The following is a 13,442-nucleotide window of genomic DNA, read 5'->3' as shown; positions in this document are numbered from 1 at the left end:
ATTTTGTGTCACGGCAACAACATGAAGCATGCAAACTGTATCAGACACTTCTGACCTCTGACTTTTACTTTGACTTTTAACAGACTATGATATGTCTACCTTTGTAGAGGGGTCTGCCTCCAGGCTTGCAGTAATGCATGCCTCATTGTCTGACATTTAGGTTCTTTGTTATTTCCATGCTGATTTCAAGTTTTGATTGCAAAGCTTGGATATTGATTTTGTAGTTCCACTAAGCTTAGAAATACTGTGGTTCTTAAGCCATAATGTGTGTGCTTCTTTCCCTTTTTATCCACTGAAACATATAAAGTAGGTAAATAAGTTCTCAGAAAATGTTAAGAATTGAGAGTGAATTACACAGATATAAGGATTTGCCACAGATGCTATACATTAGCCTTAGCGGTCACAGTGCTTAAGGAAGAAAAACCCCAAAACAAGGCTGAATTCATTTTGCATATGGCAAGAGTCTGATATTTTTTCTTCACAGCTGATTAATGCAGGGCAGATTCGTCATTATTTGCTTATTTCGTTGAGCATAGGGAGTATCAGGAATCGATGTGAAGGCGCTGTTTACCAATGTTCCCACCAGCGTGACTTACTGTACAGGCAGGCAGTCAGAAAGCTTTAGGAACGCTCCCAACTGGCACCAGGAAATCTACGGGCCAAATGAATTTAATAAGTTATCCCAGGGGCCCATCTGACATTCTGGCTCTGTGCTCCGGAGCACTCCAGCCATGTCTTCAACATGTCAGCTTTTAGACAGGAAAGCTCATAAATGTTTTCTAGGGAGAGAAAAGGGATATTTCACATTAGCAGTAGTGCTCTGTACTTTTCACCAGGGAAATGTACACTAGATTCGTTTTCGCCCACCACTCCTAAATCAATAACTTTCTGAGGGTAGCTTGTCAAATATTCAGCTCATTAATGAGGTTTTAATAGTTAATGATGGACACAGTGGGTTAATTGCAGTATTCACTGATTGTTTAAGAATTTTTTTTCCCTGAGACTTCATAATATTCTAGTTCAAGTCGGCTTTTGGAATGTATTTTTTAATACATTCCAAAAGCCGACTTGTGAATATTCAGTAAATATTATTATTGACTCACTTTATTGGACTGTGTAATGGCTTAACCTTTAAGGCTATTGATCCAGCAACTTGATTCCAATACTGGAGCATGACCTCAAAGGCCCACTCCACGGTAAACTCTCAGACAGGATGTTTTGGGAGAATTTTTTGACGGATAAACTTGTGCTTGTCTGGAAGGAAATTTGCATGCTTTTTCAACACATGCTTGCAATTTTGTTTTTACAGCTCACTTTGAGCCGAGCATTTCGATATTTGTGCATTTCAAGCCTCTAAATCTCAAGAATGTGTTATAGTCAGCGTGGAACTCAGCTGGGTCTAATTAGGATGAGTATTGTTTGTGTGTATGTGTGCGTGCTTGTGTGTGTGTATGTGTGTGTGTGTGTGTAAAGATACTTACGCACACTTATATTAAGGTGTGCCAGCCTACACACACACACACACACACAAAACACATACACATACACAATTTTCAGGCTTTTGACCTTGCATCTCTTGTTTGTTTTCTCCCTAGACGATTACACTGCACAAGGAACTACATCCACATGCACCTATTTGTGTCCTACATGCTAAGAGCTATAAGTATTTTTGCGAAAGATGTTGTGCTCTACTCTGGATCGGCCTTAGAGAACATGGAGAGAGTCACAGTGGAAGACCTGAAGTCCATCACTGAGGCTCCGCCAGCCAACAAAACACAGTTTGTAAGTACGCCGGCACAGCTAAAACACACCTACTGTATAGATGGGCTCAACATAAAGCACTCTGTCCTTGAAGAAATGCGGAGAAAAGGAAAAACACTCACTGAATTGATTCCTCAAGAGGATTTTTCAGTGTATATGCTATAACATGGAAGACATATAGTGGCTGTTTTCATGTAACATATAGTATTTGGTTGGATTTTGGGACACAATACACAACATAGCCTACAAAGGATAAAAATATTTTCTCCAGACGAAATCATAATAAGAATCATCAATGTCTGATTGCTTTACATGCACAGATAATTTGATTTATAGTGCAGTTGGGTGTTAAACGTTTTGCTTCCAAAGAGGAAGTGGTATTTTGCAAAAGTCTCACCTGCTTTTCCAGTGCTGGAGCAAATAAACTGTACTTTTTGTCACCATGCCAAGCTTTTACTAGGCCACTACTTGGCTCTCCCTTTCAGAGTCAAGTTTAAAAAATGGGTGAAGACTGGGTACTTTTCATGCATGCTTTAATATGCAAACAAATAATTTGTGCAATATATTTAGTGGACATTTTATCCCGTGGCTCTCCAAATTGCATTACACTGGAAAGCTGTGTGTTAAAGAAGGTGACATACTACACGTGACACAATGAAGGAACATACTGTATATGTATGTGCCTATGCATACTGTGTACTGTAGTGCATGTTGCAAAGTTAGCATTGCTGCCTCACACCACGAACGCTCTGGGTTCGAGCCTGCCTGGCTGGCTGGTTCCTCTCGGTGTGGTGTTTGCATGGTCTGCCCGTACCTGCATGGGTTTCCCCCGGGTGCTCCAGTTTCCTCCCACAGTCCAAAGACATGCAGGTTAATTGGCAAGTCTTAATTGCCCGATGGTGTGAATGTGAGCATGAATGGTTTGTTGTCTCTATGTGTCAACCCTGTAATAGACTGGCAAATTGTCCAGGGTGTTCCCTGCCCCCCCCACCCCGAAAATTAGGTTGTCATTATTCACCTTCAGTGTGTACAGTTCATTTCATTTGGTGATTTTGACCACATATTCATCATATTTTGATAAACCTGTCTGATTCCAGACCTGTCTTTTATGTCTTGGTGTATTACAGTTGGTCTATGTGTGAATTTTAGGGTGAGTATTCTGGGGAGTTGCACAGCACAGGGTTTTGGCAAGAACTCAGTAATCGGCAGCTTTATAAATATATTTTGTTCCTGACTTAAGAAAAGATAATGTTAATAGGAACAAAAATATTCAATCACAGACCTTTGTCTCTATTAAAGGCAGGAAACTGCAATTAAAAAAAACTGCCCCATGGCAAAACCACGGAGCCTAACAATGCTTGTTAGAATACAAACTGATGAGAAAATATAGATATGACAATTATAAGACTGGTAATCAGTACAGGAAGAGACAGACACTGAGTCTCATAATCATGGCATGACAGCACAGAAGCAACAGCTGAAGCTGGGTAACAGTATGGAGGTTGACTTTGACAGGAGGTGAATCAATGGCTGACTAAATCATTATGGGCTCCCGAGACGTCCACACATCCTGTCAATACAACTGCGCATAATACTAACTGGATTATTATTAAACTCTGTTCAAACACAAATAAGCTATAAAATGATAAAATGTCACTGTCAATATTGAATATTAAAGGCACAGTTCTAGGATATTCATCCATATTTGAACCTTGACATTTATTTATTTATTTGTTTCAATTTAATTAAATCAATAACTTGTGTGATGTGTCTCCCGATTTTCACTGTTTTTCAATTCAAGCCAGTGGGACCCAGGGGAAATTCACATGGTCCACAAAGCAATTAAAGCGTACTGTATAACTTTAACACAAAAGCTGCAGCTTGCTGCTGTGACACCTCCAGTTTTCCAATACTCCCTGCCTGCTTCCTGAGTCCATTAAACATTGTGGTGTATATTGTCTTAACAGTCAGTCACATCACTCCAGCCAGTAAGCTGGGACAGAGCATTCACATCAATCTCCCTCCCATTTTTATTTATTTATTTTTCTTGTGAGGTGTCAAACATGTTAACTGACAGCTGAAAACTCTTCTGAACACTTGTTAACCACATGTTACACTGTGATAACTCTCTCTCAGTTTTGATGTTAAGCATAACATGTGTTCAACTACTTTCAGTTTCACTTGTGTAGGAATGAAAGTGGTTGTACTTTCAAACAATAAGCTCAGATTAAAGCTTGGTCTTTCACAAGTGTGGATAATGAATCAAGACACTGTGCCGGAGAGAAAGAACAGGCTGTGAATAACACCGGCATAAATGCCATTTTAAATGTGTGAATTTTAGGGTGAGTATACTGTAGGCTGATCCTCACACATGCTTTAGGATTATACTGCCAGGGGAGCCAAGAAGCGTGTTGTCTATTCTCCAAGAAAGTGCATTATGTCTGTTCCTTACATGTCCTTGCTTCGTGTGTGGTATATCTGCTCTAGATGCACTTGAATATAAAATAAACAGATGTAAACACAATCTTAAGTGCTTTCCTACTCTTAAATGCCATGTCCTTTACATTTATTAGAAACAAAATATTTTAAAAGAAGCCCAATCTCCCTTGGAATTATGTTGACTTAAATTGAATTAATCTGGAATACACAGTCCATTCAACACATCCACACCACCATTCAGTCCCAATTGTTCATGCAGCAGATTAGTGTCCTATCTTAGAACGACAATAAATGTTGGATTTTGACAGTGATTAACGATCACCACAATCGTTTCCTCGCTTTCTTGTTTTAGTTTTTGAACCTGAACCATGCGTTAACCATAGTGTAGCTGCCATGCACAGATATTGTAGGAATAAATTATTAAAACGTTTTAGAGTCTACAGTCTCATGGTAAAATGTTCACAAGGACATTGCTAACAGAAGAATATTTTTATCAGAATTAATACTAGTTTAACCCATTAACATTTACTGATTTCTACAGAGCTGAGGTTGATAGGAATGTCATTAGATTGCAGGTATTTTGTCATAAAGTAAAATAAGTGAAGATTTTGACCTGACTTTGGCACTAGATGAAAATTAATTAACATTTTCCCTCCTGGGACCTTGAATGTCTTTAGCAAATTTGTTTTCAAGAAATTTCATTCAAAACCAAAAATGCAAGTTGTGTATGTTGAAGGTAGATCAAAAGTCAGGGGATCACCAAAGTCATTATGATTCATCCTCTGAGGTTCTTCAGTCAGGACCAAAGTAGTGAACCAAGCGCTGTGCGTGGCCTAAAACATTGGCAGTGAATGTTATGTGAGGTTTTGCAATAATCCGCAATTAACATTTTGCCACTTAAAAGTAATTCAAAACAATTAGATAACATCACTGACCTTGAGTCATATAAGGAATCTTGGATAACATCTTTCAAATAAGAAAAGCAATCCATTAAAAGACGGAAAGACGAGATATAAGAAACACAAGGCAAGGCACATGAATGGAATAAAATAGAAGATACAAAATGAGCTGAAACTGAATAAAGCAATAAAACAGGATAGTAAAAATGACAGTTCGGTTACAAGAATGAACAGTACCAAATTTAATTTAGTAAAAGGCACAAGCAATAGAATAGTTTAAAGCCTTGATTTAACAGAAATGAGAGTGTGAGTCGACCTGAGGTTAGCTGCAGGTTTATCACATTTTCTGGAAATTTGTTCTAAAACTAATAGTTTTTTTAAAATCAATTCTTTGACAGACAGGAAGACCAAAGCAAAGATCTGAAAACTGGAGGGATGTGGTCCACTTTTTTGGTCTCAACAAGGACTCTAGCAGCAGCATTCTGAATCAGCTGCAGCTGTCTGATTTAACAGGCTATATGTATTCAGTAATCTTCAATGGAATATTCCAGTACAGATTACTGAGTGCATACTCCACTTCCAAAACTTGCTTGCAGTTTTTTTAATGATGTGTGACAACAGTGAAGATGTTATGGTGTTTTAAAGGGTGTCTTTTGGGTCAGACTCAGAAGTTGGCCAATTCTTACTCGTTCCATCTTTAGTATTTGAAAGGTGTGACTTTTTGTCAGAGTGGGTATTGATTACATCTGTTCTCCTTGTCTGCTGTTTTTGCATAGATTGGCTGCAAGGTGGTCGTGACCCTGTTTATGTACTTTCTGGCGACCAATTACTACTGGATCCTTGTTGAGGGTCTGTACCTCCATAGCCTCATCTTCATGACCTTCTTCTCCGACAGAAAGTATCTGTGGGGATTTACTCTGATTGGGTGGGGTGAGTTCTGCCTCATTTATTTTCCGCTTGCATGCACGTGATTACAATATGATTAGTAATCTTAATATCATGCAAATTAAATCTTAAATAAGGTATTTAATTTTGGATAGTGTCATTAGTCATGTCATCATCTGCCGCTTATCTGGGTCCAGGCCCAGGTTGCGGGGGCGACTGCCGCCCAGTCCACAATGCACCAAAGTCCTTCAACACCTCCCATAGGAGTGTCATTAGTATGCAAAGAAATTTAAACAACAAAAAAAAATTGTTAGGCACTGTCAAATCCCTTGCTGATATTTTATTGAAATGTAAGTGATGACAATAGAAACTGTGTAAAGACATGCATGAATATGGGCTTTACAGTTCCTGCATTGTACACACTGTGCGTATAAGTTATGTAAGCACAGCGCATACAATGTGGATGCTGTGCTACCCAGGTTCTTCTTGCCTGGCATATTATGGACTTTTATTTGGGAATCATTTAGAGTATTTTCTTATAGTGATGTATCATGTGATGTGAGTTGTTTTTTTATTAATATAATTTTTTTAAATGTATTATTATTTTGCAGGAGTACCAGCCATGTTTGTGACAGTGTGGGCAACTGTGCGAGCCACGTTTTCAGATACAGAGTAAGTGATCTGCATAACTGATGTAGACAATATTCTTGTTTAAATTTGATGCAGAAGTGATAAGGTCATTACTTTCTTGAGGCAAAGAGGGCACATTCAAACAGTCATTGATATAGTAATATAGTATAGTAATATAGTAGTAATATAGTATATTTGTCTTCTTTGTCAGTAGGAAAGCAGCAGAACAATTCTGCATCCCTTATAGGCTTTTTCAGACAGGAAAACAAATTAAGCATGATAATAACCACAGCTCTGTCGTGTGCATTCAGCAGTAATTGGTAGTGTCGAATAAGAAGTAATGATATTTATTTGGCTAAAAATCTAATCTAAATCGACTATAGATGTCATATGGTTAAAACTGACCTAAATCAATCACTAGCTATGATTTTTGTTTACAGATCTTGTTGCTAAAAGCAACACATAGACAGGAAAAAATACAGAGGAGATGACCTCAGTGTCCTCATTGGTAGCTAAAGCCGGAGCTAATGACATATGACAGTTGAGGCCCACCAAACTGTTTTGATTCCCACTAAAAATAAAGGCACAGATTTTGTTAGTTCATTGCCTTGGCACAAACTAAAAAAGTCTTTCCAGAACTGCAAAAGCCCTTGAACATGAAGACGCTTTATGTGAAGCCCTGGGGGAAATGCATCAATTCATGAGGAATTAAGATTGGAAATATTATGTAAACATTTATTTTGACAAATTGAATTCACGTCTGAATGGTTTCATATGATACGTATGTCTAGAACTGTAAGATAAATCGAAATATAAATCTAAAGAGAGGGATAGATAGAGTCAGTGCCCTGTCTAAATTTCTGATGGCAGTGGAACAGAGAGATCCTGGATCATCACATCTACCACCTTGATCCTTACTTATCTCTTGCTGATCCCTTTTTTGTTGTTGTTTATCTGCTGCAGGTGTTGGGACTTAAGTGCAGGCAATTTGAAATGGATATATCAAGTGCCTATCCTGGTGGCTGTAGTGGTGAGTACATGCTCGCTGCTTGCACCTTTCCCCTGCTGTGTAGGAAATGACAGTGTTCCGCTGCACCTGTGGCATTGCAGCTGTTGGATAAGACACCTTATTATGTTTTCAATGACACTCAATTATATCATTGTGTTTCTATTTTCTCTCCAGGTTAATTTTATGTTATTTCTGAACATCATCAGAGTCTTGGCAACGAAACTACGAGAAACAAACGCAGGAAGGTGTGACACAAGACAACAGTACAGGTACAGACTGAGTACTAGCATTGTAAAAAATTATTATTTTCCTTTCTACATCTTTTCATTCATCATGTGACATATTCGGAACCTGCGTCACTGCAAGCATGATGAATCTGTGAATGTATTTGCTCTGATCACATTTCCATCATGACACAGATTTGAAAATGGGAATTGCAGTACATATAATAATATGTGTAATAATGTCCCTTCACTGTCATGAACTAAAGGCTGCAGCTAATGATTAGAATCATTACAGGTTAATCAGTCGGTTATTGTTGTATTATACAATGTATTGATAAATCACTTTATAGTCTCAGCAAGTAATGTAAAATAGATAAAAATTCTGTTGTCCTTTTTCTAAGGTCCAAGATAAAGGTCTGTTTTTAATATTTTGCATTTTTGCATGATAAATTGCACAAAGTTCACTTAAACAACTAAAACAACTTCACTTAATACTTTGCTTAGACAGCTACTGCAGGTGTGTGTTGTTTTCAGCTCATGAGTAGGTGAGAAGATTAGATACTTCAGTTCTATAATATGCAGAATGGTTGTCAAACTAACTGTGCAATGTTTTGTGAAGATTATAAAATGTTACTTTACTGTTGCAGAAAACTGTTGAAGTCCACATTGGTGCTGATGCCGCTGTTTGGTGTCCACTACATCATATTCAATGCCATGCCATACACAGAGGTGTCTGGAATTCCCTGGCTGATCCAGATGCACTATGAGATGCTGTTTAACTCCTTCCAGGTAAAGCTGATGTGGTAGAAATGCCAGAAATGCTAATTTAGTTCAAAGGGCCCCACATGAATATTAATGTGTCCTTTCAAGCTGAACAAATCTGATTGACCTGATCAGGATTTTACAAGCCCTCTGGGTTAACATGTCTTTATCATCGAAAACACTGCCAGCTTCTCATGATAACACGAGGAGGGATCAATTATCTAATAGTTACTCATTGTTGAGGTATTTGGTTGCGGTTAGATCTTAATTAAGATAAAGAGGAAGAGAGGGGTGGCTGATGATTTAAAATATCATAGTAAATATCAAATTATACAGCTAAAATGTCATATTATCTGCACATTAAAGATAGCTGACCTGGCAATGCATGGATGATGCCAGTAAAATCATTATCTTCTCTTTTCCAGGGATTCTTAGTTGCAATTATATACTGCTTTTGTAACGGAGAGGTAAGAAATCATAAAGTTTTGAATTTTACAGCAAAAACTTCTGTATAACATTGAAGCTCTCGCATGACTAAATAACTTATTCTTTTCTAAGGTACAAGCTGAGATCAAAAAGTCCTGGAGCAGGAGGACTCTGGCACTGGACTTCAAAAGAAAAGCTCGGAGTGGCAGTAACACTTACAGCTACGGACCTATGGTATCACACACCAGTGTTACCAACGTCACGGCCAGAGGACCGCTGGCCCTCCACCTCACCACGAGGCTGGGACCGGTGCCCGTGAACGGGCACAGGAACCTCCCCGGGTACGTCAAGAACGGCTCAGTGTCAGAGAACTCTATACCTTCGTCAGGACAGGAGCTCCACATTCCTGAGGAAGAGCATTCTGCTCATACGCGGCCCTGCGAGGATGAAAAACCCTCGCCTGTGGTTGAGGAGGAAAGGGAGACTGTCATGTGACCTCCAGGCTGCTGTGTATAGGGATGAAAACTGAAAGAACAAATCATAACACAGTCTCAGGATGGTCAGAAGGGGATGGCTGCATGCATCAACACTGCCAGTTATTTTCTCCTGTGAATCGAGCCAGAACATTGCCGACTGATGAGATGGCTCAAGGTAAAAAGGGTGTATCACTTTCGTGAGCTGGGCCACCTTTACTTGAGGGATTATGACCCTCATATTTTGTGGCAAATAATTTCAACTCTTTTAACAACCACCTGCCACAGTGAATGTTTAAAAGGCTGAAAACAGACTGCCGTTTCTTATTTCTTTTCCACTGCCATAACTGTTATCTTGTTTTCTCTTTTCTTTTTTGACAAATGTCTTGTTGTGCTCAGCTTTTGTGCATAAATGAGGTTAGTTAGTTACAGTAGTTGCCAGAAACAGCCTTAATCACCTATGTACTGGTGGATTTTGAGTGCACTTAGAGGCACACGTGGGGGCAATTTCATCAGCAACCTTTCGTATTAAGTCAGTGTGAATAGATGAAGTGTAGGCTCGGCTTAAAAAAATTATTAATGCTACTATTTTGAGGCAACTGTTCATGTTTTCTGGCATGGCATCTAATTTGTTCTGCATCGACTTAAATCCACTTCAGTGTAAAAGGGAAGGTACTCAGGTAATTGAAGTCTTCTGTTGTTGCACACCTATTTTTATACTTTTAAAGTGGTGTTTTAGCATGGTCAGCATTTCTCTCCAGAGGATGTTGGTGTGTTGCATAAGGCTGTGTTGAATATTCTTTTTTCAAAATGTTGTACAGTTTCTGCTGATTAGAGAGACCCAGTATTCATCTTGCTAATTACAACAGATTTCGAAGAGTTCAAATGAATGTTTCATATTCAAATTCTCTACAAAAACACCCAAACACACACACATACACACAACATGATGCCAAAGTAAGAATATTTCTTTGAAAACTATCTTTCTTTGGGTTCAGTGTTAGCTGGGGTAAAGAGGAACTTTACATAAGTCTGACAGAAATCGTATCACGTGTTCTCACAAAATTTTCAAAGGAAGAGACCCCCGTTTAAAAACAGAGGGCACAGGAAACGGTCATATATTCCAGTGGAATGTTAATTAAATGAGGAATCCAAGAAAATCTCAAAGTCCCCTGGAATTCCAAGAGTGACATTTGTGGCGGATATGAAGGAAAACCCAGGAATGAATAACACAGTAATTTTTACAGATGGTCCAGTGTTATGCTGCTTTTTGATGTGTATATATACAAGTCACAATGTTTACAAAGATCAAAAATACATTCTAATTGTGAGCTAATAGTGTTCATATGTATTGATATGTTATAAAGCTGTTTCAGTGTGTATAATTTTTTTTTTCATGTTTGTTTACGGAATGTTTGCAATATTTGATCATGTACATAGTCCAAAACAAAAAAAAACTGATGAATATATTTGCAGGTGACGGAGGGCATTCAAACTAGCATTTAATGACGCATTCCACAAGATATTTTAATCTCTGTAACTTGTAACTTACTGCACTTAATTTGCATGGTTTGCAGGTTAGGTCACATAATATACCAAAGAGAAAAGGCATAATGTGCTGCCAGGGAAAATGTTATTTTGCAGCATTTTTTTTTTGTATTTTCATCCACCATCTTGTTTACAGTAACCAAAAAGTCTTAACTTAAATCACCCTCTCTCCAAAAAGAAAAGTATTTGCTACTGGTAGTTAGTGTAGTAAAATGTCAGGATAAAAGTGTTAAATACAGCCCCCGTGTAGCTTGAAGTTTCTTTTTTTTTCTTTTTTTTTTTAATGCTCAGCTTCATGTAAACAGCAGCACGGCAAATGAGAAAACCATTTGCAAAACTCACAGTAGCTTAGTTACAATGGACTGAGACCATTAATATTAAAGGCAGTTTTGTTGCTCTTAAATCCTCCGCTTGGATTTTTAACATAACTTGGTCTCAAGATCTGAATTAGTCACTATTTGGTTTGGACTAATGTGTCTGATGGATTTGTTATTTAGTTCAGATTCAGCTCAGATTCAGAGTTTTACCTCACATAAATTTCAACTAATACATGACCAAAGCTAATATTTGCCCTTGTTCACAGTGTTATCCCACATGTTTTTTACATCTGGTGACCACTGTTCCATTGCAAGCTCTCTTGTCCTTCTTGCTGTCATCTGATTTTGGTGACTGAATTATGCTCCCAATCCCCTGATTTCCAGATTTGCTTCACCAGTTACAAGATCCGTTAAGATGTGTACTTTGACTTAAGTTTGGGTAAAGCCTGGTCTGCTCAGTTTGTACTGCCTACAAGTCCACCCAGCAAAAAGACCAAAATCAACATTTAACTGACCTGTAAGTAAGTATTGTCTGACCTAGCTTATTCCTCTGAGCCGTAGAGCTCCATTGTTGTTCAAACACTATTAAAAACACATAATTGAGGCTTCATTACAATGCACATGGGCACTGTAGTTTATTGTGAGTCAGTGCCATGCTGGGGGGTGTAAATACTCACCAGCTAACCCAATGTGTATTAATCTGCAGCTAAAAATAAATAAATAAATAAAAGCCCCCACAAATGCCGTATTTACTCATGTCTGAGTTACATTTTCAAAAAGCTACAGTGTTCAGGTGTTCTGGGAAATTACATAGCCTTTCTCTTTAAGACGAATCAAAATATTTGTAACCCGTTTTGAAAGATTTATATTCTTAGTGGAAAGATATTAGTTTTTACATGAGGGACAAAGGCATGGTAGGAAACTACTGGGAGACAAGCTAATGCACGTATTTGGTTTTTTTATGGAATTTTTTTGCAATAAGGAAAATACAAAATAACTTAAACCTTGTGATAATTTTAGAAATATCCACAACACTCATTTGAGTCAGATAATCTCCTGTTTTTGTCAGCTGGTCAGAATAATTGGTGGTGGAATTCTGAGAAGAGCATTTTGGCCCCAACGGATCTTAAATTGAACCCAAATTGGACATTTCCATGGGGATCGGGCATGAGTGGAACTTGAGGTTGAGTGAATTGACTACAATAGTAATTGTAGTCAATTCACTGTGGCTTCAGCCCACAGAAATGGAAAAGGGAAAAGACAGTGGTTGATAATAGCGTACAGTCAGTACAGTTGTACTTAAAACATTCAAGACAGCAGCTGACTAAGGTGGTTATTCTTCACATCCAATCTGACTTTCCACTAATTGCCGCTGGACAAGTAAATATATTGCCGTTGTATAATCCAGACAGTTTTTCATTAAAAGGGTGGGCGGTATCAGAGCATGAAAAGCTTTTATTACAAAAACACTTGGAAAATTATATTTGAGCACTTTAATACCCTATAATACAGTATTTTGTTCTGATTGTATCATGTAAAATGATTGTGTTTTGGAATCAAGTGTACAATAAGGCCAATAACCATAGAGCTAATGTTGTATTTCATTGTTTTCAAATACCTCTCATGGAAGTATAAAATGTGTTTCATTGTCTTTTATTTATCTTGTGCCGAAATGTACTCAGTGGAGTCGACATTGGTTTTCATGCTTTAGATGCAGTATGTGGGCAATGTTTTCTAAGACACATCTCACCTTCTCATCACACCATAGTGATGTAGGCACGTTGTAGATATCAGTGTTAACTTGGAATAACATAGGAAGATGTTTTCTGGTTTCTAATGTCCATCAGTGAATTGTGAATAAGTCAATAAATCTATAATTTTACTGTACTTATATTTTTGCAACTTTCATCATCTTCTGATGCGCACAAATACCAGTAATGCATTTTCTTATATATAAGCTTGTCTTTTATTTTAAATATAATGTCATACAAATGTCATGTTAGAAAAAAGTGTCCAAAATGCTTGCAGTGAAAAATATGAAATCATCTTTTTCAGTGTTTGTCAGTGAA

The 13,442-nt window shown here is 37.9% G+C and overlaps 1 protein-coding gene across 1 annotated transcript in view; it reads left to right on the top strand.

Moving 5' to 3' along the window:
• Positions 1-13,248, top strand: part of pth1r (parathyroid hormone 1 receptor) — a 44,837-nt gene extending 31,589 nt beyond the window's left edge. Inside the window, exons 6-13 of the mRNA XM_041055064.1 lie at positions 1,596-1,782; positions 5,876-6,029; positions 6,596-6,656; positions 7,578-7,644; positions 7,798-7,892; positions 8,495-8,636; positions 9,035-9,076; positions 9,168-13,248. Coding sequence (XP_040910998.1) covers positions 1,596-1,782; positions 5,876-6,029; positions 6,596-6,656; positions 7,578-7,644; positions 7,798-7,892; positions 8,495-8,636; positions 9,035-9,076; positions 9,168-9,530 — 1,111 coding nt within the window. The 3' untranslated portion in view covers positions 9,531-13,248. The remainder of the gene's footprint in view (positions 1-1,595; positions 1,783-5,875; positions 6,030-6,595; positions 6,657-7,577; positions 7,645-7,797; positions 7,893-8,494; positions 8,637-9,034; positions 9,077-9,167) is intronic.
• The last annotated feature ends 194 nt before the right edge of the window (positions 13,249-13,442 follow it).

This window comes from Toxotes jaculatrix, chromosome 14 (assembly GCF_017976425.1).
Source record: "Toxotes jaculatrix isolate fToxJac2 chromosome 14, fToxJac2.pri, whole genome shotgun sequence".
NCBI lineage: Eukaryota > Metazoa > Chordata > Actinopteri > Toxotidae > Toxotes > Toxotes jaculatrix.
The sequence above is the reverse complement of the archived record's forward strand: the minus strand, read 5'-3'. Positions and strand labels throughout refer to the sequence as shown.